Raw genomic sequence first — 26602 nt, 5'->3', positions numbered from 1 at the left:
TCCGGGAAGATCCCACATGCCACAGAGCGGCTGGGCCCTTGAGCCATGGTCGCTGAGCCTGCGTGTCCGGAGCCTGTGCTCCGCAATGGGAGAGGCCACAGCAGTGAGAGGCCAGCGTACCACAAAAAAAAAAAAAGTGAGATGCTTGGGCCTGAATTAGAGCAGGATTAGGGTATTGAGGCTGAAAGTTGGTGTGAGGGGAGGGAGAGCATGAAAACACAGTATCTCAGTATCATGACCTTGTGGCATGATGGAAGTCCTGAGCCTCCCAGCCCCACTATCTGGGGTGTCCTCATTCTTTGACATCTTCTAGGCCCTTAATACTGAGCCCACACCTCTGTGGCGGGAGTCGTAATTCCCATGTCCAACTCAGTGTGACTCTTCTCTTATCCTGTGCTCTGGGGCAGGAGGGGCACGTGGTATCTGTGGGCCGAGATGGGACCTTGAAAGTGTGGGACCATCAGGGTGTGGAGATGACCAGCATCCCTGCTCACTCAGGACCCATCAGCCACTGTGCAGCTGCCCTGGAGCCCAGTGCAGGTAATGAAATGTCAGCCACCTTCCCGTCCCCGCTGCCTGTTCCCTTCTCCCCTTCTCCTGACTCAGTTTCTGTATCTTATCAGCTGGCCAGCTGGGGTCAGAGCTTCTGGTGGTAACTGTGGGATTGGATGGGGCCACACGGTTGTGGAATCCACTCTTGGTGAGTTCCCTGAAAGGCCTTGGGTGGGGGCAGTGGAGAGGGTATGATGGTACAGCGTCCTGTTGTGTCACCTCCCCACTGTGCCATCTCCATCCTTTCCTCCTAGGTGTTTCAAACACACACCCTCCTGGGACACAGTGGCCCAGTCAGTGCAGCTGCTGTTTCAGAAACCTCAGGCCTCCTGCTGACTGCCTCAGAGGATGGTTCCATACAGCTCTGGCAGGTACCTGAAGAAGCAGGTGAGGTGTGGAGAGACTCAAGGTGTGAAAGGGGGGTGTGTTTGTCGGACCAAGAAGGTCAAGGGTAGCCTGCTATCTCCTCTTGTATCCCAACAGTGGTCCAGCTCCTAATGAATCACTTCCTTTCTTCTCCAGATGACACATATATACCCAGGAGTCATGCAGCCATCACTGCTGTGGCCTGGGCCCCAGACGGTTCTATAGCAGTGTCTGGGAATCAAGCTGGGGAACTCACCCTGTGGCAGGAAGCTAAGGCTGTGGCCACAGCACAGGTGAGTTGGGTCAACTTCAGTTCTTTGTTTATGTGAATTCTGCCCTGGCTATGTATCTGATGGTATGTGCCGGGGTTAGAGGTTGCGTAGACGCCTGGGATGGGGAAGAAGGTTAATCCTGGTTCCTCAGAAATACTGAAATAAACTTGTATTCACTAGGCTCCAGGCCGCATCAGTGCTCTGATCTGGTACTCAGCACACACCTTGATTGTTGTCAGTGCTGATGAAAAAGTCAGTGAGTGGCAAGTGGAACTGCAGAAGGGTTCAGCACCCAGAAATTTCAGGTGAAATGAGGCGGCTGGGTTAATGAATACAGTTACATCTGGGATTTTGCTCAAATCACTCCCTTCTACTTCTGAACTAGGTCAATAGGATGTTAGTAAGCAGGAAAAAGTCACTGGGAAATTGTTTTCTGCTCATCTTGTCAATTTAAGTAATAATTATCAAGTGCCTACTTTATGCTAAGCTCTGGGCCAGGCAGTGTGAACCAGATTGAAATTAATTTTTAACTAAGGGAGCTCACAGTACAGGAATGTGCACATAAGTAAACTGCCAACAATATGCAGAGTGATTACTGCTATAATAAAGATATATATATATTTATATATATATATTTTTTATATACATATATGTAAAATTCCTGGGGCTGCAGAATTTAAGACATTTACTGATTACAAAAGAGTTGCTATTTGAGATTGGGCTTAGAGGATGAGTAGGAGTTTTCTGAATCAGAAAGGGAAGGGAATGGTGTTTTAGGAAGAGGAGGTAGCATTAACAAAAGGCATGGAGGCATGAGAGTGCGTGGTGTGTTCTGAGTATAGCTCAGTCTTTGGGTTCTTGGTGCGAGTGGTGGTGGGGAATTGGGTTGAAAAAATAAACTGGGGCCAAGCTGTAGAGGGCACAGTGCTAAGAATTTTGAGCAGAATAATTATCTGAATTTTAGAAAGAGAACTCTAGTGGCCACACGGAGGATGGTTAGTAGTAGAGAGATACTAAACGTAGGGCGACCACATTTACAGCTGATGCTCTAGTCCAGGGAAGACAGAACGTGAGCCCTGACCTGGGCAGTGGGGATGAAAAGGAAAGATAAAGATTTAGGCATGTGTTGCCAGTAGAGTCCACAGTGCTTATCAATCAATTGGAGGTCAGGAGGGAAGGAAAGGACAGGAATGTTAGAGATTCCTGGTTTGAGCAGATAAGGTGATGATGGTATGATGAATACTAATATAACAAAAACAGAAAGAGGAACACAATTTGTAGGGATGGTGATATATTTTGTTTTATACTTTCCTCCTGAGGAATTCATGGGGAACTGAGAGAGGCGGACTAAGGTAGAATCTTTCTCTGTCCATGTATCCCTTTTTGCGCTATAGTCTTCACCTGAACCGAATTCTGCAGGAGGACTTAGGGTTCCTGACAGGTGTAAGTCTGGTCCCTGACGGTCACTCCCTCATCTTGGCCAAAGCAGATTTGCAATTACTGCACATGAAGCCAGGTGATGAGCCCTCTGTAATCTGGTAAGATCCAAAATGTTTTCTCTTGGGCTGGAGAAAAGAGGAAAAGTGGGTTAGTGGCTACCCTGAGTTTGGGTCTAACTAGAACAAACATTGGGGTCATACGGAGAGGTGTTCCTGGGCTTAGCCTCTTTCTTTCTTATCAACCAGGAGAAGCTATTCAGAAGATCCTATAATGTTGTCCACCCACCAGGACTATGGTGTGTTTGTCCTGCAGTCAATGAACCTCAGAGTTCTTTCTTTCTCAGTAAGTTCTGTCTGGGTGTGTGTTAAAACAAACATTTGTCCAGGACCAATGTTTTAAAGCCTTGGGGCCATGATGGAGGATAAGAGGAAGGAAGGGAAAAGCAGTTGGTTCCAAATCCCCTTCTCTTCCTTCAACTATAGCTCTACTTAAGAGCATTTTATATTGGGTTTCCCTATAAGATTTCATTGATACTAAAAAGGATTCTAGTGTTTAAAAGAATCGTGGGAAACGATAAACCTAGTTGTTTTCATTGCATTTTCTTCATATCTGTCTTGTCTTGCCACTGTGAGTATTAGCAGTGTCTTGAACAGTACAGATATATATCGTAGACATTATGTTGGGCGAAAGAAGCCAGACACAAAAAACTACATATTACATGATTTCACCTAAATGAAGTTCAAGAACAAGCAAAAGTAATTTATAGTGACAGAAGTCAGAATATTGTTAGCTCTGGGGGTGGTGATACTCTGGTATTGACTGGGAAGGGGCGTGAAGGCGACTTTCCAGGGTGATGGAAATGTTCTACATCTTGATCTGGACAGGGATTACATGGATGTATACACATGTAAAATTTTATCAAGATGTCCATTTAAGATTTGTGTATTAGTACTTTCCTGTACCTAGGATACGATTTTGAAAAATCTTGACCAGCCCAGAGCAGAAAAGAGTTGCTTTGTCTGGGTAGCAGTAAGTGATACAAGTAGGCTAATCAAAATGATCTATCCTTTCACAGAGCCAAAAGGAATTAGGAGAGTTTTCAGAGTGCCCAGAATTTGATCTGAGCTTAGAGAATCCTAATAAGACCCTCATATCGGTAACTCAGGCCAAACCTGAATCTGGTGAGTGGTGATGGGAGGGCCCAAGGAATCCAGAGGTGGCCTAGGGGAGGATGGTGGATCCTTCAAAGTCTAAGACCTGGCTCAAACTCTGCCCTTGAAATGGCAGAGTCCTCATTTTTGTGTGCCAGCTCTGATGGGACGCTGTGGAACCTAGCTAGATGCAATGTTGAAGGAGAATGGACCACAGATAATATCTGGCAGGAAAAAGTAGAAATGCCTGAAACCCGAACTCCAGAGACAGATGCGTGTGTATGTGCTGACACGTATACCTGTCCAGCAGTCCCACAGCTAAAGACACGGCAGCGTAGAAAGGTGAGTTTGAGGGAAAGGTCACAGACGTTGGGGAGGAGGCTCTAGGTCTGACCCAGCAGACTTCTCTGCTTCCTTGTCTGAGGAGGGTCCACTGAGAACTCACCACACCTCTTCCCCTCCCTCCCTAAGATTCACACAGGCTCTGTCACAGCCCTCCACGTGCTGCCTGAGTTGCTGGTGACAGCTTCAAAGGACAGAGATGTTAAACTGTGGGAGAGACCCAGTATGCAGCTCGTAAGTGTGTGTGTGTGTGTGTGTGTGTGTGTGTGTGTGTGTGTGTGTGTGTAAGGAGGGCTAAAGGGATGTCATAGAGCAAACTTGGGGTAAGAAAGGGCAAAAGATCAAGACTGTGTTCTTCTGTCCTTCTTGCAGTAATGTGCAACTAACCTGTTTCTAAACAAAAGTCATTGGTGTGAGACAAATAAGTAAGGAGGCCCTAGGCTTGTAGCCCACATCTCCCGTTTTTGTTCCCATTGTAGCTGGGCCTGTTCCGATGTGAAGGGGCAGTGAGCTGCCTGGAACCTTGGCTGGGTCCTAACTCTGCCCTGCAGCTCGCAGTGGGAGACACACAGGGCAATGTATACTTTCTGTCCTGGGAATGAAGATCACTGCTCAGGGCAAAGAGACCGCTTGTGCTAGAGATGCAAAGCCTGAAGACACCGGTGGCTACGTTCTTGATACAATTATATAAATAAAAGGTGGGAAAATCTCACATGCAGTCCTGCCTGTGTTCTTAATGTGGATTTGGACCAAGAGGGAAGAATATGAATGTTCTTATGTTTCTTTTCTGATTTAACATTAATCCTTACCAGAACTGCAAGAAAGTGAACCAGATCTCTAGTATTCTTTGAAATTATGCTTTAGAATTCTTGTGTCATTTTCTGGCCCCAGGACCGTAAGGTATGACTCCTACCAGGAGGAGGAATGAAAGTGATGTTGACCAGCACTTAGTTTGAACAGAAATCTGAAGACCTCTCACTTGTTCAAGGAAGAGGAAGAGAAGGAAGAATGAGTCACTTGGGCCCTGGTTCAGGGTATTTGGAAAGAACTGGGATAGAACCAGGACAACGCTAGGTTCCTGTCACAGAAGCAGCCCCATCTACTCAGAGCCAACTGCCCAGGTGAGAGGTGAGAAGCCAGGGCTCTGAGAGCAGAACGTGTCTTCTGGCTTTCACAGCCTCTGACAGGGCAAGCGGCAGCCACTTGACTTGGAAGCATTAGTCAGTATAGTAATTTGCATTCTTGGAGGAGATCACAAAAGGGTATCTCTCTCAAATTGAAGTTCATAAAGATAAAATGAGTTGAAAGGTGGAACAATGCCTACACATGGACTTGCTGTGGACTGTGACCCTCTTAAGTAAACTGTGACCCTCTTATTTTCCTATAAGTCTGTTTTATGGGAGAGGAAGTTCCCTGAGGCCCTTTCTTTCTAAGGGTTAAGGAAGGGTTAAGGGTCTTCGGTGTCCAAGAAGTCAAGGACTTGTGTATGATAAGCCAGAGCTATTACAGGATTTTATCCTGGGTTGGTAGGGTTCTCTCAGAGACATATCACTGCACTCTGGTCTAGAGTTTTCTGGATTTAGGGAGTTGAGGGGTACTCAGTTTCATTCTTACTTTGCCCTGATTCCAGATTTTATGTGGAGAAATCACCTGAAGGACTTTATCTTATTTCTACCAATGCCTCATATTCTCTCTCAGCCTGAGGATAAAGACATAAGGAATGCCATCAGCTGATAAGTTTTAATCGTAGGTCATGCTTCTATCTTTTCTCCCATGCCTCATGCAGGGCTCTAAATATACCTTCTAGACTACCTGCTCTACATGAACCTTGTGACTAGAAGTCCAAGTTAAGGTAATTTGAAACTTATGATTCATACTACTACCCAGAAATGCTACAGAGAACCATGGCACAGCATCATCCTGGAAGTCACTGGTTTCAATCTTTTGCCTTTTGTTCCCCTGAAAGCATGGGCCAAGGAAGGAGGAAGCCCTAGATGTCTGTCTTCCATGCTCTAAAAATTCTACAAAGGCACCCCAGCTGAGGAAGGAGGAGTGGGGCTGGAGAAAGTAAAGCATACCTTGCTCAGTAGACTCAGCTCTGTTTACCAGGTCCACCTGAAGGGTGTGATCTTTCTTATCTTGGAGATATAATTGCTATGAGTGAAGAACAGGTTCTAGGTAACAGTAAATATGTCCCCAAGGGAGTTGAAGGGAAAATCAGTTTAGGTTTTACGTTAAATATTTTCTGAGTTCTTATCATTAAACAATTTCAGTGTCTCCCAGTGCCTGGATGAGTTCAATTATAGTCACTGGATTATAGGATCATAGGACATTGGAACAGTCTTCTTCAACCCACAGAAGCACCTTTTTCATGTGTCAGTTTTTAACATCTGTTTTTACACATCTGTGCAGTTTGGGTTTTTTTGTTTGTTTGTTTTGGCCATGCCCTGCGGCTTGCAGGACCTCAGTTCCCTGACCAGGGAATGAACCTGGGCCACAGCAGTGAGAGCCCAGAATCCTAACCACTCGGCCATTGGGGAAGTCTCACCACAATTTGTTTTTGAAATCTAGAACATATCTATTCAAAGCTTGGTTTGTGGGCTTCCCTGGTGGCGCAGTGGTTGAGAGTCCGCCTGCTGATGCAGGGGACGCGGGTTCGTGCCCCGCTCTGGGAAGATCCCACATGCCGCGGAGCGGCTGGGCCCGTGAGCCATGGCCGCTGAGCCTGCGCGTCCAGAGCCTGTGCTCCGCAACGGGAGAGGCCACGACACAAAAACAAAGTTTGGTTTGTGGACCAGTGCTGTTCCACAAATTCTTGATGGTTCATTTTCCTGGTACTTCATTTTTATTATATTTTACGAAAGTATTGTTCCATGACAGGTCAGAAATTTGTTTTAACAAGACTGCTTCCCTTTCCCCATCTGTAAAATAGGCATAATAATATTGCCTATTTTTTAGGGATGTTGTGAGGATTAAATGAGTTAAAACATGTGAAACACTTAGAACAGTAGTTGACACTTACATGGTAAATGTTCAGGAAGTGCTTGACTGTTCTTTTCCTTATCCACTAGTGCAAGTATCACCTTGTTATTCTTTCTCAAAAATGTCTTGGTTATTGGTATATATTTAATCAGATGAAATCTGGACTCAATTTTTCATTTAAAAAATATATATATGGGGAACTGATAGAATTTTTAAAAAAGAAAAAAACCCCACTTGTTGGCTGTAAATCTACCTGGAAATAAAACACATTACTTCCACTCATATTTTATATATGTGAGCAAAGCAAGTCACACGGCTCTGCCTATTGTCAAAGCGGAGGGAAGTGTCATCCTACCATGTATCTGGAAGAACTAGGAACCAGATACACAGTTATACCCTCAAAGAACCTGTGTTGATGCTTTTCCAGTAGAATGGCTCTTAGTCCTTTTTTTAAAAAGATCAGTTAAGATTTACACAGAATATTCCCACATACCCTTCTTCACCCAGCTTCCTCTAGTGTTAACATTTTACATAACCAAAAAATTAACATTGATACAATATTATTAACTACATATGTGATTCGATTTCCTCAGTTTTTCCACTAATATCTTCATTTTGTTCCAGGTTCAATCCAGAATACCACATTGCATTTAGTCATTATGACACCTTAATCCTTCAACTGTGACCCTGTCTCAGACTTTCCATAGTCTTGACATTCTTGGAGATTTCTGGTCAGGTGTTTTGTAGAATATCCCTCAGTTTGGCTTTGTCTGCTGTCTTCTCATGAACAGACTGAAATTATAAATTTAAAGGAAGAATACAAGAGATGATGTGCCCTTCTTGTTACATCATATCAAAAGCAATGATATCAACATGACTTATTACTAGTGGTGTTAACCTTGATCACTTGTAAGGTTGACGCGATGTTTGCCAGGTTTTTCTTACTGTACCTTCTCCATATTGTTTGTTAGAAGCAAGTCATTAAGTCTAGCTCACACTCAAGGGGAAGGGGATTAAGCCTCTAAGAGGGAGATATAGCAAAGAATTTGTGGTAATCACCACAAAATCAATAAACTTAGAGGTAAGTTTTTTTAGACTATGCAAATATTCTATTTTCACTGACTTTTTAATATTCATGCATCAATCTTGCCTGAGCAATTATGACTGTGATTTTCTAATGATGATTTTCTATTTCCCTCAGCCCTTCTATATTAATTGAAATTCTAAAGGGAATGTTTATCCCCTCTTCCCCACTTATTTATATATTGAGTCATTCACATATCAGTATGGACTCATGAATATCTATTTTACTGTTTGGGAGCCTGTTGCATTTTATTACTTAAACTTCATAGTATGTATATTTCAATGCAACTTTTTTGGCCACTATTTATAAAGGAAAAATATATATCACAAAAATTCAGTATAGCATTTTTAATTGAGATATAATTCATTTTCACCTTTTTTTTTTTTTTTTTTCTGGCTACACTGCACAGCATGCGGGATCTTAGTTCCCTGACCAGGGATCAAACCCGTTCCCCCTTCCCCGGAGCCTTAAGCACTGGACTAGTGGTGTTAGGGGAGTCCTGTTTTTCACCCTATAATTCAGTGGTTTTTAGTATATTCCAACACTGCAACTATCACTGTTAATTCCAGAACATTTTTATTACCTCCAAAGAAACATTGTACCGAATCACCCCCCTCTCACCCCTTCCTCCAGCCACTGGCAATTGCTAATCTACTTTTCATCTCTATGGATTTGCCTATTCAAGACATTTTATATAAATGGAATCATACAATATGTGGCCTTTTGTGTGGCTTTCACTTAGCATGTTTTCAAGGTTTATCCATTTTGTAGCATGTATCAATACTTTATTCCATTTTATAATAATACAATATAACAATAAATAATACAATAATATTCCATTGTATAGATACACCATATTGTGTTCATCCATTCATCAATTGATAGAAATTCTGGTTGTTTCCACTTTTTGGCTATTATTATGTTGCTATCAACAGTCAACGTACAAGTTTTTGTGTAAACATTTCTTTTCAATTCTCTTTACATACCTAAGATCAGGATTAGTAGGTCTCACGGTAACTATATGTTTTAACTATTTGAGGAACTGCCAAAGTATTCTCCAAAGAAGCTGAGCCATTTTACATTCTCACCAGTAACATGAGAGGTTTCTAATTCGTCCACATTTTCACCACTACTTGTTATTTTTGGTCTTTTTAATTGCAGCCCTGCTAGTGTTTGTCAAGTGGTATCTTGTGATTTTGATTTGTTTCTTTAATATTTAATGATGTTGAACATCTTTTCATGTGCTTATTATTGGACATTTGTATTTCTTTGGAGAAATTTCTATTCAGATTCTTTGGTTGGTTTTTAACTGGCTTATTTATCTTTTTGTAAATAAATTTATTATTTATTTATTTTTTTGGCTGCGTTGGGTCTTTGTTGCTGCGCGTGGGCTTTCTCTAGTTGTAGCGAGCGGGGGCTACTCTTCGTTGCAGTACACGGGCTTCTCATTGTGGTGGCTTCTCGTTGCGGAGCACGGGCTCTAGGCACACGGGCTTCAGTAGTTGTGGTACATTGGCTCAGTAGTTGTGGCTCGTGGGCTCTAGAGTGCAGGCTCAGTACTTGTGGCGCACAGGCTTAGTTGCTCCGCGGCATGTGGGATCTTCCCGGACCGGGGCTCAAACCCATGTCCCGTGCATTGGCAGGTGGATTCTTAACCACTGCGCCATCAGGGAAGCCCCTATTTATCTTTTTATTGTTGAATTGTAAGAGTTCTTTATATATTCTGGATACTGGATCCTCATCATGTTATGATTTGCAAATATTTTCTCCCATTCTATAGGTTGTCTTTTCACTTTCTTGATAGTGTCCTTTTTTTTTCTTCCCCTAATAGATCTGTTTATTTATAATTAATTAATTATTTTTTTGGCTGCATTGGGTCTTCGTTGTGGCACGTGGAGTATTTTGTTGCATCATGTGGCCTCTTTGTTTCAGCGCACGGGCTTCTCTCTAGTTGTGGTGTGCAGGTTTTCTCTCTCTAGTTGTGGCACACTGGTTCCAGAGTGCGTGGGCTCTGTAGTTTGCAGCACGTGGGCTCTCCAGTTGAGGAGCATGGGCTCAGTAGTTGTGGCACGCGGGCTTAGTTGCCCTGCAGCCCGTGGGATCTTAGTTCCCCGACCAAGGCTCGAACCCGTGTCCCCTGCATTGGAAGGTGGATTCTTTACCACTGGACCACCAGGGAAGTCCCGATAGTGTCCTTTGATTAACAAAAGTTTCAAATTTTGATGAACACTATTATTTTCTTTGGTTGATTGTGCTGTTGGTGTCATAGCTCAGAAACTATTGCCTAATCCAAGGTCACAAGATTTCCATCTGTGTTTTCTAAAAGTTTTATAGTTCTAGCTCTTACATTTAAGTCTTTGACACACTTTGAGTTAATTTTTGCATATAGTGTGAGGTAGTATTCCAAATTGATTACTTTGCATGTGGATATCCAAGTTGTCTTGACACCATTTATTGAAAAAACTATTCTTTCCCCCTTTTAGTAGTCCTGGCATCCTCGTTGAAAATCAGTTGACCATAGATACATGTATTTATTTCACAACTCTCCAATTTTATTGATCTATATATCATCTTTATGCCAGTACCACACTTTCTTGATTACTACAGCTTTGTAGTAAGTTTTGAAATCAGAAAGTGTGAGTCCTCCAACTTTTTCAAGATTGTTTTGGCTATTCAAGATCACTTTGCAATCTCATATGAATTTTAGGTTTGTCTTGTTCACTTGAGCAAAAAGGCTGTTGGAATTTTGACCAGAATTGCGCTGAATCTGTAGATCACTTTGGGGAGTATTGCCATCTTAGATATATTAAATTTTCCAATCCATGAACACAGTGTACTTCCACCTATTTGGGTCTTCTTAAATTTCTTTCAATAATGTATTGTCATTTTCAGTGTACAAGTTTTGTGATTTAAATCTACTCCTAATTTTTTTTGATGCTATTATAAAGGGATTTTAATTTCCTTTTCAGACTATTCATTGCTAGTGTATAGAAATACAACTGATTTTTGTATATTGATCTTGTATCCCACAACCTTGTTGAACTTATTCTAATTTCCTTTTGTATGTATTGTTTAGGGCTTTATATATATATTAGATCATGTAATCTAATATGTATGTATTAGATCATGTAATCTAATATATATATATTACATCATGTAATCTAATCTATATATATATTACATCATGTAATCTAATCTATATATATCTTAGATCATGTAATCTGCCAATATAGTTTTTCCTCTTCCTTTTCAATATGGATGCCTTTTCCGCTCTATTCCTTATCTAATTACTGTGCCCAGAATCCAGTACAATGCTGAATGGAAGTGGTGAGAGCAGATATCCTGGTCTTGTTCCTGATCTTTGGGGAAAAACTTTCAGTCTTTTTGCGGTTTTTCATAGACATCCTTTATTAGGTTGAAGAAGGTCCTTTCCATTCTTAGTTTGTTGAATGTTTATCGTGAAAGGGTGTTGAATTTTGCCAATTGCTTTTTCTGCATCTAATGAGATGGTCATGTGACTTTTGCCCTACATTTGGCAAAAGTCACAACCATCAATTTTGGTTGATTTTCGTATGTTGAACCAACCTTGCATTTCTGCAATAAATCTCATTTGGTCATGCTGTATAATCCTTTTTTATGGTTTGCTGGTTTAGGCTTGATAGTATTTTATTTTTGTATCTACATTCTTTTTTTTTGCTGAGCTGGGTCTTCATTGCAGCATGTGGGCTCTTCATTGTGGGCTTCTCTCTCTAGTTGCAGCATGCGGGCTTCTCTAGTTGTGGCGCACGAGCTCCAGAGTGCATGGGCTCAGTAGTTGCGGCGTTCAGGCTCTCTAGTTGTGGCACGCAGGTTTAGTTGCCCCGCAGCATGCGGGATCTTAGTTCCTCACCCAGGGATCGAACCCATGTCCCCTGCATTGGAAGGTGGATTCTTGACTACTCCCATCACCGGGGAAGTCCCTGTATCTACATTCTTTTTTTTTTTTTTAATAAATGTATTTATTTTTGGCTGTGTTGGGCCTTCATTGCTGCACACGGGCTTTCTCTAGTTGTGGCGAGCAGGGGCTGCTCTTCATTGTAGTGTGCAGGCTTCTCATGGCAGTGGCTTCTTGTTGCGAAGCATGGGCTCTAGGCGCATGGGCTTCAGTAGTTGCGGCACACGGGCTCAGCAGTTGTGGCTCACGGGCTTAGTTGCCCTGCAGTGTATGGGATCTTCCTGGACCAGGGCTTAAACCTGTGACTCCTGCATTGGCAGGTGGATTATTAACCACTGCACCTGTATCTACATTCTTACAGGATACTGGTCTATAATTTTCTTGTGATATCTTTATCTGGGTTTAGTTTTATACTGCCTTATAAATGAGTTGGGAAGTATTCCCTTCTCTTACATTTTTTTGAAGTGTATAGTCTAGTTTTAACAGCAGCATACTATTTCAATGAGAGAATATATTTAACTAGTTCCTTATTTATGGGTTTTTTTGCATATGACAATTCTGCAGTGACATCATCTATGTAAACATGTACATCTGTAATTTTTAGGTCAAAGGGTGTGTACATTTAAAATTTTTGATAGATATTGGTAATCTGGTCTCTAAAAAGTTACAAACCATTGTCTTCATTTAAATAACCTTCATTGTTACTAAGGAAGTATGTTGTATGTGTGTGTTTATCTGTGTTGCATGTGTTTACAAATAGTCAAGAAGTCTCTGGATCTGTTTTAGACTTTAGTACTTCTTAGATGGAGTGGGGCACATTAAATCATTCTCCTTCTCTCCCTTCCTCCCTGAGATATATTTAGGCTTAGTGACAGTCCTCCAAGTGCTACCCAAAATTGTGGACATCTGCTGAGACCTAGGATGCTAAGTGGTGGGAGGCCTGGTCTGCAGGTGGTAAACAGGGGAAAAAGGCAAGTGAGAAGATTTATATGGGAAACAATTCAGTCTTTGCTGCCTCTACCCTTCCTATAATACTACCCAGCAAACTCCAGTTTGCAGAAAAACTGTATTAAATGGAGAAAAACATTAACCTCCATTAGTCTCCCTCAATGCACAGAGGCTATTCTGCTGTGAAAGAACAGAACAGGATCCAGAGTAACCTGCAGCTAGCTGTGGCATATGCAGAGAAGCTGTATTTTCTGTCCTGGAAATAAAGATACACTAACATCAGAAGAAATATGTGCTTGCAGAAGTAAAGCCCGAAGAAGCCAGTGGAAGATTTGTACTCTTTATTACAGAAAATATGAGAAAATCGAAAGTACAACGTTGCCTGTTTTCTTGCTTGAAGATCATATTTTCTCTGGTTTGTTTAATATCAACATTCACCACAGCTGCAGGAAATTAAATCGAACCTTTAGAAGGTATCGCATATGGACCTGGTTGGGGTTATAGACAATAAATTCGTTGTAGTTGAGGGTATAACCCTCTGGATTCAGGACTCCTGTGTCACTTGCTGGTCCTAAGGGCACTGTACTCCCATTCCTGCCAAATGGAAGAATGTGTGTCAACATCTGCCTCTGGTTCAGAAGTTTGAATAGAGAAAGCAGAGAGTCTTATCTGGCCAAAAGGAGTTTTCTGACCCTCCAGGCTCTGAGTACTTACAAGGTGATGGCGCACGTAGGACTGGGAGCCATCTTGCCTAGCCCCTTGGTGCTGTGTTTGCCCTGAAGTAATCCTTCTGCCTCTGGATTGGCCCCTAGTAGCTCATTACACTGACCTAGAGCTACCTGCAAAGAAAAGGATCTTTAAATGACCACATCGTACTGAAATGAATGGCTCTAAAGCCAAACAGAAAACTACATCAGTACTTTCTTCTACTCCAGCAGAATCGAATGCAGTGGAAATTGCACTTGGCTTCCCTCTCAGGTTCTCCCAAGTAAACCTCTTGGTTCTGTGGCTGAACTTTTCTCTTTGGAAAAATAGGAACTAATAATAAACTAGAAATCATGGATGTGTTCCTGCCTTACCTCTGATAGGAGCAGCAGTCCAGTATCCTTTAGGCGAGTGGCAAAGCAGTAATTGGCACTCTTGGAAGACATGTCAGCAAAGTAGATTCCTTTTCCAAACTGAAACATATAAATAAAAAAAAACAAGGTCAACTGCCTAACCCATTGTGTTAGAAGGGAGGCTCATACCACTGACCCTGTGTTCTATTATCTTAAATACAATATAGACCCTTCTCCATTTCCCCTCACAATTCTGTTCCAAGAGAAGGCAGAAGCATCAATGAATCTCTGCTTTCTGGGGAGAAAGGAGGGATATCCTTAGGAATTTAAGAAAGGAAGGTCATAGTCAATGCCAGGTCACCACCTAATCCTAATCTAGGAAAAAAAAGAAAGAGGGGAGGGAAGGACTGAGAAAATTGTATTCTTTTCCCTTGTACCTACCTCCAGGGTTCAATTTCTACTCACCATGTAACCTGTGATGGGAGCCTCAGGTGGGGCGATTCGAAGCCCGTGGCTCAGGATTCCCACCCAGTTACTCAGCCTGGAACCATGCCATAGCAGCATCCTAAGGAAAAGCCAATATTATTGTACTCTCTCTTGCTCTCCTGAAAACATAGGCCATAAGCATAAAAAAAACACCAACAGCTGTCTCTGCTATCCTTCTCTATAAGTTCCATAACTGCGCTTCAGGCAAGGGAATGTCTTCCCAAACCCAAAGCTAAATGGAGACCTGTTATGAAGGTCCTCTCTGAAGGCTTCTTTCTCACCCTCCTTCTCTACTTCAAAAACATCCAGCAAGGTCATGGTATAGTCACTGTGTGTGGGAGCATGCGTAGACTGTAGGTACTGGGAAATCACCTGTGAAGAAGAATGAAAGAAATGGCTGATGTGGACTCTATAAGAGACCATGGTGAGCTGAAGAACCTCAGGGCTTCTGGTATAAATTGGCCCAAATGGTCTCACAAGAGCAGCTAGAAAGAGCCCTACCTTCCCAATTCCTAGTAAATAGAAGTTCTGCCCTGAAGTTTTCTCTTAACCAGAAGTTGTCAGAGAACAGGGGGATGGGGAAGGGTGGATCATTTATTTTGTTATGAAAATAAATGATCATTTTTCTTACTTTGAACTCATAACTCTCATGGTCTAAAGGGTGCAAAGCACAATGTAGTTTTCTATAGTGTTGGTCCAGTGGGTGTTCTGGGCTTTGCAGTTCTGTCCTCACCAGTTTAATGGCAATTTCAATGTCTCCCAAAGCCTGGCAAGATGAGACAGAAAATCAGTGTGGGAGGAACCTGGGGCAAGAGATGTAATACTTCCCAATGCACACATATCTCACCTCTAGTAGCTGTACTTTGTCTGACAGCTCTTTCTCTGTCCGGATTAATGGAGGGGTACGGAGTCTAGGACAGAGATATAACCAATAATTAGTTCTCTGATGTGTGGCCAAAAGGCACATGACTAAAAATAACAGACTAAAGATAGGTCCTTTAGAAAATAGGTATAAGAAACTGGGGTTTTCCATTTGATAGAGATCTGTAAGAGATTTTAACTTCCAAATATATAAAGAGATATTATGCATATACTCTGAGTAGGATAAAATGAACGAACTATATAGATTTTGACATTTGGAACTAGGGTTAAAATTCCTTTTTATGGGAACTTTTTAAAAATAAGATGGGGCTTCCCTGGTGGCGCAATGGTTGAGAGTCCGCCTGCCGATGCAGGGGACGCGGGTTCATGCTCCTGTCTGGGAAGATCCCACTTGCCGCGGAGCGGCTGGGCCCGTGAGCCATGGCCGCTGAGCCTGCGCATCCGGAGCCTGTGCTCCACAACGGGAGAGGCCACAACAGTGAGAGGCCCGCGTACCGAAAAAAAAAAAAAAAAAAAAATTAAAAAAATAAAATAAAAATAAGATGTATTGACATCAATAAGGAATAGTTTGGATGAAGTCCTATCTAGAGGCAGAAATATACCTATTGACCACTCGGGGTTATTTCTAGGTCACAGGCTTCTATAAAGCAATAGAGGAATAAAAATAAAGGAAGCACCAGAATGCAGAATCAACAAAGATAAAATATATTTTATATACTTAATATCCTTTGAGTTCACAGAAATGGTGTTAGTGTGTTACTGTCACCTTAAAGAATAGGAAACAGGGTGATATGCCTGAAGGTGTTTTACATGTTGGTTGGATAGCTAGACCCCACTCTCTCTTGAGTTAGTAACTTCCACTTTGTCAGAGAATATGGTTGTAATCAATCAGGCCAGGAGATCACATCCCATACTCATAAGCTGATTAAATAGGCTATCTATAAATCATTTTCGCTCTACAGTTATTCAAGATGATCATTTCCTTAGAAATGAAAAATTAGAAGATTACAGTTGCTGCTGAGTGATGTAGGGGATATGGCTGGGCAGAAGACCAAAGTGAAGTAACAGCACAGGCCTTACCCAAAGTCATGTGGTATTCTGGTGTAGAATTCATTGCATGCTTCCATGAGAGCTCGTCCATGCTGGCCAGCCCGAATACAATCCTCAATCTTCTTAAGAGACTGGTAACCTGCCTTGATTTGTGCCACTGTCAGCTTCCCTGCAGACCCAGCCAGAGATCAGACTCCACAACTAGGGTCCCAAGCCTGTAAACTGTATTTGTGTCCCTGCCCAACAAAGACTCTCACCTTTCAACTTTCAAAATTGTTCTTCCTCCCCCCACGCAACCTCTCACCCCAAATCTGTCTTTCTTTGTTCAGTAATATCAGCAAGCTTTAAGTCACGATGGTGATAAAATATCCTGGTAAAGGAACTAGAATATGAAGTGAGAATGTAGGATTGAATCTGAAGTCCTACCAAGTGGGGCTTTCTTGGTATCATATTTCATTTCTACCATCATCTCTTCCATGGCCTGGACATTACAGATCAACTTTATCAGCTCCTGTACACGAAGATCTAGCTGTGACTCTGGTGTCAAGCGGGATTTGAGAGATTCACCTTTATTTGTTTCCTCTTCACTCTACAGCAAAAAAAAAAGTCATAAAATCTGAAAGGATCTATTTTACACTCCCTGCAAGGACTGGCTCTACAATATTCCTGCCAGGTCAACATCGGCCTCTGCTTGAACACAGGCCCATTCCATTTTTAACCTAGTTGTACTCAGTGTGACTTCCACCTTCTAGTCCTACTTCTGCTTCCCATAGTTAAACACTCAGAGTAAGTCTAAAAGGCCCTCCAGATATGATGTCATTAAGTATGTAAAGAAGCTATTGTATCTCAAATCTTCTCACCTTAAAAAGACTGGTTTTCCATTTTTCAGATATGTGACAGTTTTCAGGACAGATCCTTTTAGCATCCTGGTTATAACTCAGCATTCAAAATTAAATTTTTTTTTTTAAACTGTGGTATATAACTAGAAGTGAAGGCAACTTTAAATGTAGTTTTATCAGTTTGACTATTTATTACTCCTCTCTTGATTCATAATATTAAACTTCTGGAAACAGGACCTAAGATTTTATAAGAAGCTTAGTACATAACAGACACTAGGACCTCATCTAAGTCACTCTGCTAGACTTCACCCTGGTTAAGAGGAAACAGTTCTTCCCTAAACGTGTAGTCAGAGTTTACCTGAGTATTGGTGGTATAGTCCATTTGTAGCATATCATATTTTCCAGGCACCTTCTCAAACTTCTCACGATCCTCCCAATTATTTTTTGTTTTGTCAAGGAATCTGTAAAGTTCAAGGTGGTGAGAAAATCTTACAAACAAGGGTCTACTACTAGGGATGGGCTTACAATTATTTCCTAAGAACATCTTCAAACTTTTTATTTCCTGCGACATCAATTTTCCATAAATCTGGATTCTGAATTAGGACCCTGAATGGACAGAAAAGCTCTAGAGACAAAGGGAACCAAAAAAATGGGAAAAAAGGACACTTGAGCTTCCCAAAGGCCCCAAACATCACAAAAGTCATTGAGATTTAAGACAAAAGATCCCTATCCAATCCCTTTCTCTGAAAGAAACAATCCCAGAGACTCCAGAAAGTTTTTCATATCATAGTAAAATAATTTTTCAAACTGTAGCTGAATAGTCTCATCTCATTTTCCCCAAATTTCCTAAATTGTTGGTCTTGTGCTGAATATATTAGCTTCTTCTCTTTTTAGTCAATTTCACGGTTCCAGGTGATTTAATCACTAACTAAGGATGCAATCTGGTGTTCTGATCATACAGTGTCACAGTGGAAAGACATTATCATTTAGGCCAAATCACACTTACTATAAAATTCTTAAGAGATATCCAAGAAGAAGAAGGATATTTTTTTGGACTCATTTCTTAGCACTCACTTCTTTTGAAAGATTTCCTTGGCCTTGTTGAGGTCCCCAGAACAAGCCGCCAGGCTGTGCTGTCCCATTTTTCCAACTGCAAAGTAAATGCCACATGTAAGATGGTTCTCTGCCCCGCAACCCAAGAACAGTTCTCTGATAGCAACAAGCCAGCTCTCTAAGGTTTCTCCACTTAGCATCTGACAAATGGGCAGGAAGGGAAGAAGGAAAAGGTGAAAGGGCTTAGGGAACTGATCCCGTTGCCTCTGAATAGCACTAGCAGCCCAGCTGCAGGAGAGTTCTCGGCCTCAACAGGCTGCTAGTAGTTTTTCCGATGGGAACTTGCAAATGAGGATGCTGGCCACTCCCCAATTTCAGACAGCACAGTTTGATTCCTAAGCCTCTGACAGGTTATAGAAACTCTACTTCACCAATTTAAACCCAGAGGATCCTTTGGCTACTCAGTTGCTTTTGGCTTTCTGAATTCATAAAATCCACAATAAAAGTCATCACCTCGGCCCCATCTCGTCCAAACACTGAAGTTCCTCTGTGCATCATCTTCTAACAGCTGGATCAGATAATACTTGTTGTTGTTGAACTGGAGATTGGTCTACGATGATAGAAATATGAACATAAAAGGACAGAAGTTTGCAAATGGAAGCTACATAAACTAATGACTCTTCCTTGGTCAGAGGTACCAGTAATTGCCATGAGGAAAGGACAGCAAGGGACAAGAAAATCAGGTTCATGTAAGAATAAGGATATAAGAAAGGAGGAAAAGGGTTTCTATATTAAACTTTTTGAGTTCCTAGGAATTAAAGGCTGGATGCTTCCTAAAACCTCTACCCAACCTCAAATATCATCACTTCCCTCCATAGATGTTTCCGAGGCCATATGTATTTTCCAGCTCCCAATCCATTCCCAATAATTATTTTCCAAGTGAAAACAATTTTGATGCCCCAAAGATCTGTAACTATTATGCTTGTTTGTTTAGACAACTTATTCTTCAATAGTTCCACTTACAGCTCTGGTTTGTCAGCTGCAGCAATCTGACAATGAGCTGAGAGCAGGATGTTAGGAGGGGAGGGAGGACAGGCAGAAACCACTGCCACGTCTGCCCCGTACGTAACGTGACCTGAGCTGGAGACATTCAGAGAAAATGTGACTAGTATCTAAAAAGCGGTATCATGTGAGTAACTTACTCTGAGTGAAGAGACTGAGCAGTCCATGATAAGGAACAGCAGCTTGTGCTGTAAGGCCAAGCCCTGGTCATCAAGGCAGTCTTCTTTGTTAAGTGTGTTTCCTGTCCCTACCTCCTGTCTGCTCACATTATAAAGTCGCAGACGGTAGAACAAAAAGGGGCCTTAGGATCTTTTCTATCTGCTCATGATATTTTAACTGAAAAAAGTGGTAATAAAAGAATACTAGGTAGCTGTTAAAGGTACATATGATAGATCAATCAATTCAAATATGAAGACATATTCAGGAAATACATTAACCAGGCATGTGTAGTACCTATACAAAACAACAAAAATAAACAAAGAGAAAAAAGATTAAAAAGAAGAAAACTGGATATCAGCATCATGGTGGAGAAAAGATGCTCCCTTCATCTCTCCCCTTCAATCTACAACCAGTAAAAAAATCCACAACTCAACAAAGGTGCCTCTGTCTTACACTCCAGGGTGCCAGAGAATTCCACACATCTGTACATCTAAAGGTGGGTGGACTGGGACACATAGAGGAGGTGGAACCAGGGCAACAGTGGAGGCGGTGCCTGCGATTCCATGCTCCCAGAGAACCTGGCAGCAGCAGGTGAGGTGGTGCACAGGACTCTGGTGTCCTGGCTGCAGTGGTGCTGGCAGCCACAGGTAACTGCGCAGCAGTGACAGGGGAGCCATGGAGGGCTCGTGACTCTGGCCCCTGCACCTTCACCCTCAGTGGCAGCTCCCGGCTGAACACAACAATACCAGACAACTCAGAGGCACTGGCGACCACAGTGGCACAGAGGCACAGTGACAGCAGCAGCAGCAAAGCACCAATGACCTTGGAGGCACAACAGTGATAAGGAGGGCACCGGGCGATCTCTGACAGAGGTGGTGGAGGGTGGAAAGTGCTATCAAATGTAACTAGAGGCAGGTCCGATGAGAAACCAAAAACTTGTGTTACAGCGCCACCTACTGGAAAACAAAAGAAAGGCCTGTAATTTCTAACCTGTTGAATGCTCAGAATCAAGATTTTAAAAAAAGCTTTACCTAAAGAAGAGCGCGGTGTTTGCTACTTCAGACGTACTAGCAGAGGAACAACTCATCAAACACCACGAAGAACCACAATTACAGTGTATCATGAAAAGAAAATGACAATTTTCCAGAAACCAAACTTAAAGTCACAGAATATAATATTGTGATCTAACCGATAGAGAATACAAAATAACTGTCAATGAAGAAGCTCAATGAGCTAAAAGAAAACTCAGAAAGGCAGTTCAATGAGCTGAGGAATAAAATTAATGAACAGAAGGAATACTTTTCTGATGAGATTAAAACTATAAAAGAACCAAGCAGAAAGAAATAATAGCTGAGAACTTCCCAAACCTGGGCAAGAAAATTGATAGACCACTCCATGAAGCTAAGAGAGCATCTAATTCCCTCAACACAAAAAGGTTTTCTCCACAACACATTATATTAAGACTGTCAAAAGTCGATGATAAAAGAAAAGTTTTAAAGGCAGCCAGAGAAAAATGTATGATCACCTATAAAGGAATCCCCATTAGGCTAGCAGAAGATTTTTCAGAAGAAACTCTAGAGGAGTGGAATGACTTTCTCAAAATACTGAAAGATAAAAACTGTTAGCCAAGAATACACTACCTAGCAAAGTTATCATTCAGATATGAAGGAGAAAAAAGGCTTTCCCAAACAAACAAAAGGTGAGAGTTCATCACCACTACACCTACTTTACAAGAAATGTTGAAAGGAGCTCTTGTACTTGAAAGAAAAAGACAAAGGTACACAAAACTTTGAGTAAGGTGATAAACAGAATCAGAAAATTGCAACTCTATCAGAATAGGTTTAAACAGCATAAAGGTTAAAGGGAAAAAAAGCAGAAAAAACAACTATAGCTACTTCAATTTGGTAACAAATTTACAACATAAAAAGGGATAATTTGAGACAACAAATACATAAAAGGGGAAGAGGAAGAGGATGGAAGCCATATAGTCAAATGAAGATGCTATCAGTGGAAAAAGGACTACTTTATCTAAGAGACGTTTATACAAACCTCATGATAACCACAGAGCATAAATCTAGAGCAGAGGCACTAAACATTAAAAAAAAGGAAACTGAGAAAGACATCATAGAAAACCACCAAACCAAACTGGCAAACAGAAACACAAGGAAAAAGAAACAATGGAGATATAGAACAACCAGAAAACAAAAGATGAAATGGCAATACTAAGTCTTCATCTATCAATAATCATCCTAAATGTAAATGTATTGACTTCACCAATCAGAAGACACAGAGTGGGGCTTCCCTGGTGGCGCAGTGGTTAAGAATCTGCCTGCAGGGGACACGGGTTTGAGCCCTGGTCCGGGAAGATCCCACATGCTGCAGAGCAATTAAGCCCGTGCACCACAACTACTGAGCCTGCGCTCTAGAGCCCATGAGCCACAACTACTGAGCCTGCATGCCACAACTACTGAAGCCCACATGCCTAGAGCCCATGCTCCACAAGAGAAGCCACCACAATGAGAAGCCTGCACACCGCAACAAAGAGTAGCCCCCACTCGCTGCAACTAGAGAAAGCCCACGCGCAGCAACAAAGACCCAATGTGGCCAAAAAATAAAATAAATAAATAAATTAAAAAACAAACAAACAAAAAAACCCCACAAAAGACACAGAGTGGCTGGATGGATTAAAAAATAAGATCCACCTATATGCTGCCTCCAGGAGACTCAGCTCAGCACTAAAGACAAACAGGCTCAAAGTGAAGGGATGGAAGATGATACTCCAAGCAAATGGCAGCCAAAAGAAAGCGGGTATAATTAATACTCACATCAGGCAAAATACACATCAAGAAAAAAAGTTAACAAGAGACAAAGATGGACATTACATAATGACAAAGGGGACAATTCATTAAGAAGACAAGTTTTTCAGTATATGTACACCTAATTCAGGAGCACCAAAATATATAAAGCAATTATTAACAGACCTAAAGGAAGAAACTGACAGCAACATAGTAATAGTTGGGGACTTTTAACACCCAAATGACATCAATGGATAGATCATCCAGATAGAAAGTTAATAAGGGAACAGCAGCCTTAAATGAAACATTAGACCAGATAGATTTGTACAGAACACTGTATCTAAGTGCAACAGAATACATATTCTTCTCAAGTGCACAAGGAACTTTCTCAAAAATAGATCATATTGATATGTTGAGGCACAAAACAGGTCTCAATAAATATAAGAAGACTGAAATCGTATCAAAAATCTTTTCTGATCACGTGAAACTACTACAACAATGTAGAAATCAACTACAAGAAGAAAGCTGGAAAAATCACCAATATGTGGAGACTGAACAACATGCTACTGAACAACTATTGGGTCAGCAAAGAAATCGAAGGAGAAATTAAAAATACTAAAGATGAAATGAAAATAAGACATACCAAAATCTATGGGATGCAACAAAAGTGGTATTAAAAGGGAAATTGAAAGCAATACAGGCCTACCTCAAGAAACAAGAAAAATCCTGAATAAACAATCTAACCTCACACCTAAGGGAACCAGAAAGAGAGCAAATGAAGCCCCAAAGTCAGCAGAAGGAAGGAAATAATAAAGATCAGAGTAGGAATAAATGAAATAGAGACTAAAAAGACAACAGTAAAGATCAATGAAACTAACAGCTGGTTCTTTGAAAAGATAAACAAAAGATAAACAAAATTGACAAACTTTTAGATAGACTCAGAAAGAAAAAGAGATAAGGCTCTGATAAATAAAATCAGAAACGAAAGAGGGGAAATAACTATGAGTACCACAGAAATACAAAGGATTATAAAAGAATATTATGACTAGCTATATGCCAACAACTGGACAACCTAGAAGAAATGGACAAATCTTAGAATCATACAACCTTCCAAGACTAAATCATAAAGAAATAGAAAATGTGAATAGACCAAACCCTAGTAAAGAGACTGAAATAGTAATTAAAAAACCTCCCCCAAAACAAAACATTACCCTGATACCAAAACCAGACAAGGACAACACAAAAAAGAAAATTAGAGGCCCATATCTCTGATGAGCATAGAGAACTGTATGGTGACAAATGGGAACTAAATTTTCGATGGTGAGCACCCTGTAGTGCTTATAGAAGTAGAAATCTAATGTTGTACATGTGAAATTTATATAATGTTATAAACCAATGTTACCTCAATAAAAAGTAAATTTAAAAAAATAAATAAATTTAACTACATAAAAATGTAAAACTTCAGTAAGGGCAAAAAGTATACCATAAGGAAAATCAAAAGGCAAATGACAAATTTGGAAAATATATAAGCAATTTATATTATAGACAAAGGACTATCCTCCACATTATATAAAGTTCCTCAAAGCCCATAAGAAAAAAGACCAACAACCTATCAGAAAATGTGCAAAATGATATGAACAGAGGGCTCATAGGTTCAATAAAAGACATAAAATCTGCTAAAAGATCTGCTTTTCATAGAGGACTCCACTATCAATCAGGTAGAGTGCACTAGGGCTGAGTAGCTGGGAGTATGAACCCCTAGGGGCTAATATAAGGGACTTCAGAATTAAAGATTTGGGCACTGGGACACTGTCAACAATAATTATCAAGAAGAAATTCCCATAAATAAAATAGTTTCTTCCCTTACCTGATTTAGCATGACATCATAGACATCATTTCCTTCACAGTATACATGGGCCTAGAGAGAAAAGGAAAAAAGTGACATTTGTACAGTCACAGCCCTGATGAGATCCTAAGCGAGGCTCTAAATTTTCTTAATGCCTCGAGGTAGTATTCTCCCACTCTACCAACATGCATCTTCCAGGGAAAGAAATGCAAAAATACGTTCTTCTACACATAAACTGTCATTCCTATGATGAAAACATGTTGCCTTTTTGTAATTACAGAAATACAGATCAGTCTAACTCAGTTAAAGGAAACCTGTTCCAGAGGAAGCCTTTCTTCTGTATTCTTCAAATCCTTTTCCCATTCATCAGTAACTCATGCAATACATACCAGGGCAGTTTCTCATTAGAACATTGATAATGATACAATTTTCTAACTGAGAAAGAGAATGAGGTGTGGAAAGCTGATGACGACTCCGGAAGTTAACCATGCCAAAAATCACCCTGATGATTACCCCCAAACCCCACCCCTGCCGTCACTCAGCCTTGGAGAGAGTTAATCACTAGTAATATTTTGCAGAGCATTCCTAAAATGGATACTAGCAATGTTCCAGACAGGAATCCCAGTAACAAACGAACAACTGCTCCCTGAGAAATCAATGGGAGTCTCTCACCTTCCCCACCTTGGCTGTGCACTCTGGGTCCACTGGAGCTTTGCCCTTTAACAGCAAGGTCTTTACAGACTCTGAGGAAAGACAGATATGTACCACATCTACTTGTATGGGAATCAAAATTATCTGTCATGGTTAGACAGAAACCTGTCATAATTAACTTTGCCCTTCCCAAGCACTCCTGATCTGCCCAGGTCTCAGTTCATCTCAAATACAGGAAACTGAAGATTTTGAGAAAGTAGTTTAGTCCTGTGGTATGCCCAAAAGATAGAAAGTTAATTATATCTTCAAGAAAGGAAGAAATAAGAGTTGAAAAAACAAGATACCACCCCCCGACCCTCACCCCTCCCAGAGACCCCTTGCTGGCCCAGGTGCTCCCTGGCCTATGTATGTCCGAGAGCTGACCTTGCTTGTTTTCCGTCCTGTCATTATCAGCCTTTCCTCCAGCCACAGGCTCCTTTTTCATCTTCTGGCATTTTCGAATTTTCTTTGCAGGTGGAGGGTCTTCTGTAGCTGTTTTGCCATTATTAACTCTTTCAGCTTCATTCAGTGATACAGAATGGGCAAAAGCATGGGCAAAGAAGCAAAAGAAAGAATGAGTACACACTGAATATGATGCTACTTTGAAAAAACATCTTTTTAAAGAAATAGATTGAGGTGGTTTTGTAAATTTACAAAGAAATAATAACTGCCACACCACTGTTCTTGAAAACAGTGTGAGTTCCTGAATTGCTATTCTAGCCACATAAAACTAAACAAAGCAAAATGGAGCCCTGAGGTCCTTGTGAGCTCATGGCCTGAGGCATGAGTCTCATAGCCTGCTTATCTCTTCCGTTTACTTGTGCCCCAGTACCACCCAAATATCTATTGTCAAACTACCTAAGGTGGTATGAGATAATGGTTACTAGAGTGCTCTGGAGTCTGTGCCTAACTTAGAGCCCAGCCCTGTCTCTTTCAGCTGTTTAATCGCGTAGAAGTTATTTCATCTCTTAGTACCTCAGTTGCCCCAACTGATAAATCCAGAGGAAGACAACACAGTACCGAATTTGTGGGGTGGACCTATGCACGTAAGAACACAATACACAGAGTATGATATCTCATCATAAGTCAGTTCTAAGAGTTGCATTTTATTATCTCCGAAACTGGGATGCATTTTACCGCGGATGACTTATAAGTAGTGAATCATGTTTTAATTGGAAGCGTTTCTCCTTGCTTAGTGGTACATAAAAGAATGATGCACCTTACAATTAATTTTTTTTAACTGGATGACATTAGGTATTTAAGATAGTGCTGGCACTAAGTTAGTTGTTACAGGTCAACAAGCTGTTATACACAGTTCTGTAATCCCAAAAGCTCTTGAGAACAGAAAATTTCAAAGTTCGGTACCAAGACAAGTGCTGGTTCAGGCGGCGATGGAAGTAGGAAGGGCTATAGCAGAGGGCACCGTTCCTTTTCTGACTTCCCGCCCCCCAGCCTTCTGCCCCCCACAATGCACTCCAAACCTCGCGCCCAGCTGCCGCCTGTCCCCCGCCGCCGCCGAGCTGCCATGGAGCCAGAACGCTGACGTCATCAACCCTCTCCCAAGTATCGCCGGCGCAGTCAAAAGGCGGGAGCACGTAGTGCGCGTGCGTC

General features: G+C 41.3%; 2 protein-coding genes across 12 annotated transcripts in view; one reads left to right on the top strand and one right to left on the bottom strand.

Annotated features, from left to right (window-relative positions):
- The window catches only part of TEP1 (telomerase associated protein 1), a 45147-nt gene extending 35601 nt beyond the window's left edge, over positions 1-9546 (top strand). For 4 of the 10 annotated variants that reach the window (XM_089907411.1, XM_089907410.1, XM_089907408.1 and 1 more), the window contains 11 exons: positions 408-540; positions 624-700; positions 807-939; positions 1075-1211; positions 1371-1495; positions 2585-2728; positions 2876-2972; positions 3706-3811; positions 3918-4123; positions 4253-4357; positions 4603-9546. In XM_089907411.1, coding sequence (XP_089763537.1) covers positions 408-540; positions 624-700; positions 807-939; positions 1075-1211; positions 1371-1495; positions 2585-2728; positions 2876-2972; positions 3706-3811; positions 3918-4123; positions 4253-4357; positions 4603-4725 — 1386 coding nt within the window. In that variant the 3' untranslated portion in view covers positions 4726-9546. Of the gene's footprint in view, positions 1-407; positions 541-623; positions 701-806; positions 940-1074; positions 1212-1370; positions 1496-2584; positions 2729-2875; positions 2973-3705; positions 3812-3917; positions 4124-4252; positions 4358-4602 lie in introns of those variants that run through there. The other 6 variants (XR_016392144.1, XR_016392141.1, XR_016392142.1 and 3 more) reach the window with 6 other exon arrangements.
- Positions 9547-13397: 3851 nt separating this feature from the next.
- PARP2 (poly(ADP-ribose) polymerase 2) lies at positions 13398-26553 on the bottom strand. 2 transcript variants are annotated; one of them, XM_022587575.3, is made up of 16 exons: positions 26473-26553; positions 25376-25510; positions 24974-25044; positions 24323-24373; positions 18953-19049; positions 18461-18536; positions 17745-17847; positions 16974-17136; positions 16578-16716; positions 15463-15526; positions 15247-15381; positions 14860-14987; positions 14595-14694; positions 14151-14249; positions 13786-13910; positions 13398-13665 (listed from the first exon to the last, which is right to left on the bottom strand). In XM_022587575.3, exons 1-16 carry the CDS (start codon positions 26516-26518, stop codon positions 13506-13508), a joined length of 1692 nt encoding a protein of 563 aa, XP_022443283.1. In that variant the 5' UTR covers positions 26519-26553; the 3' UTR covers positions 13398-13505. The 2 variants fall into 2 exon arrangements, with proteins under 2 accessions (XP_022443283.1, XP_089763545.1); XM_089907419.1 differs by lacking the exons at positions 24974-25044; positions 26473-26553 and having other exon boundaries at positions 25376-25520.
- Between the last annotated feature and the right edge of the window lie 49 nt (positions 26554-26602).

This window comes from Delphinapterus leucas, chromosome 2, assembly GCF_059928025.1.
Source record: "Delphinapterus leucas isolate spDelLeu-1000000601 "Yukka" chromosome 2, BTC_Dleu_Yukka2, whole genome shotgun sequence".
NCBI lineage: Eukaryota > Metazoa > Chordata > Mammalia > Artiodactyla > Monodontidae > Delphinapterus > Delphinapterus leucas.
The sequence above is the reverse complement of the archived record's forward strand: the minus strand, read 5'-3'. Positions and strand labels throughout refer to the sequence as shown.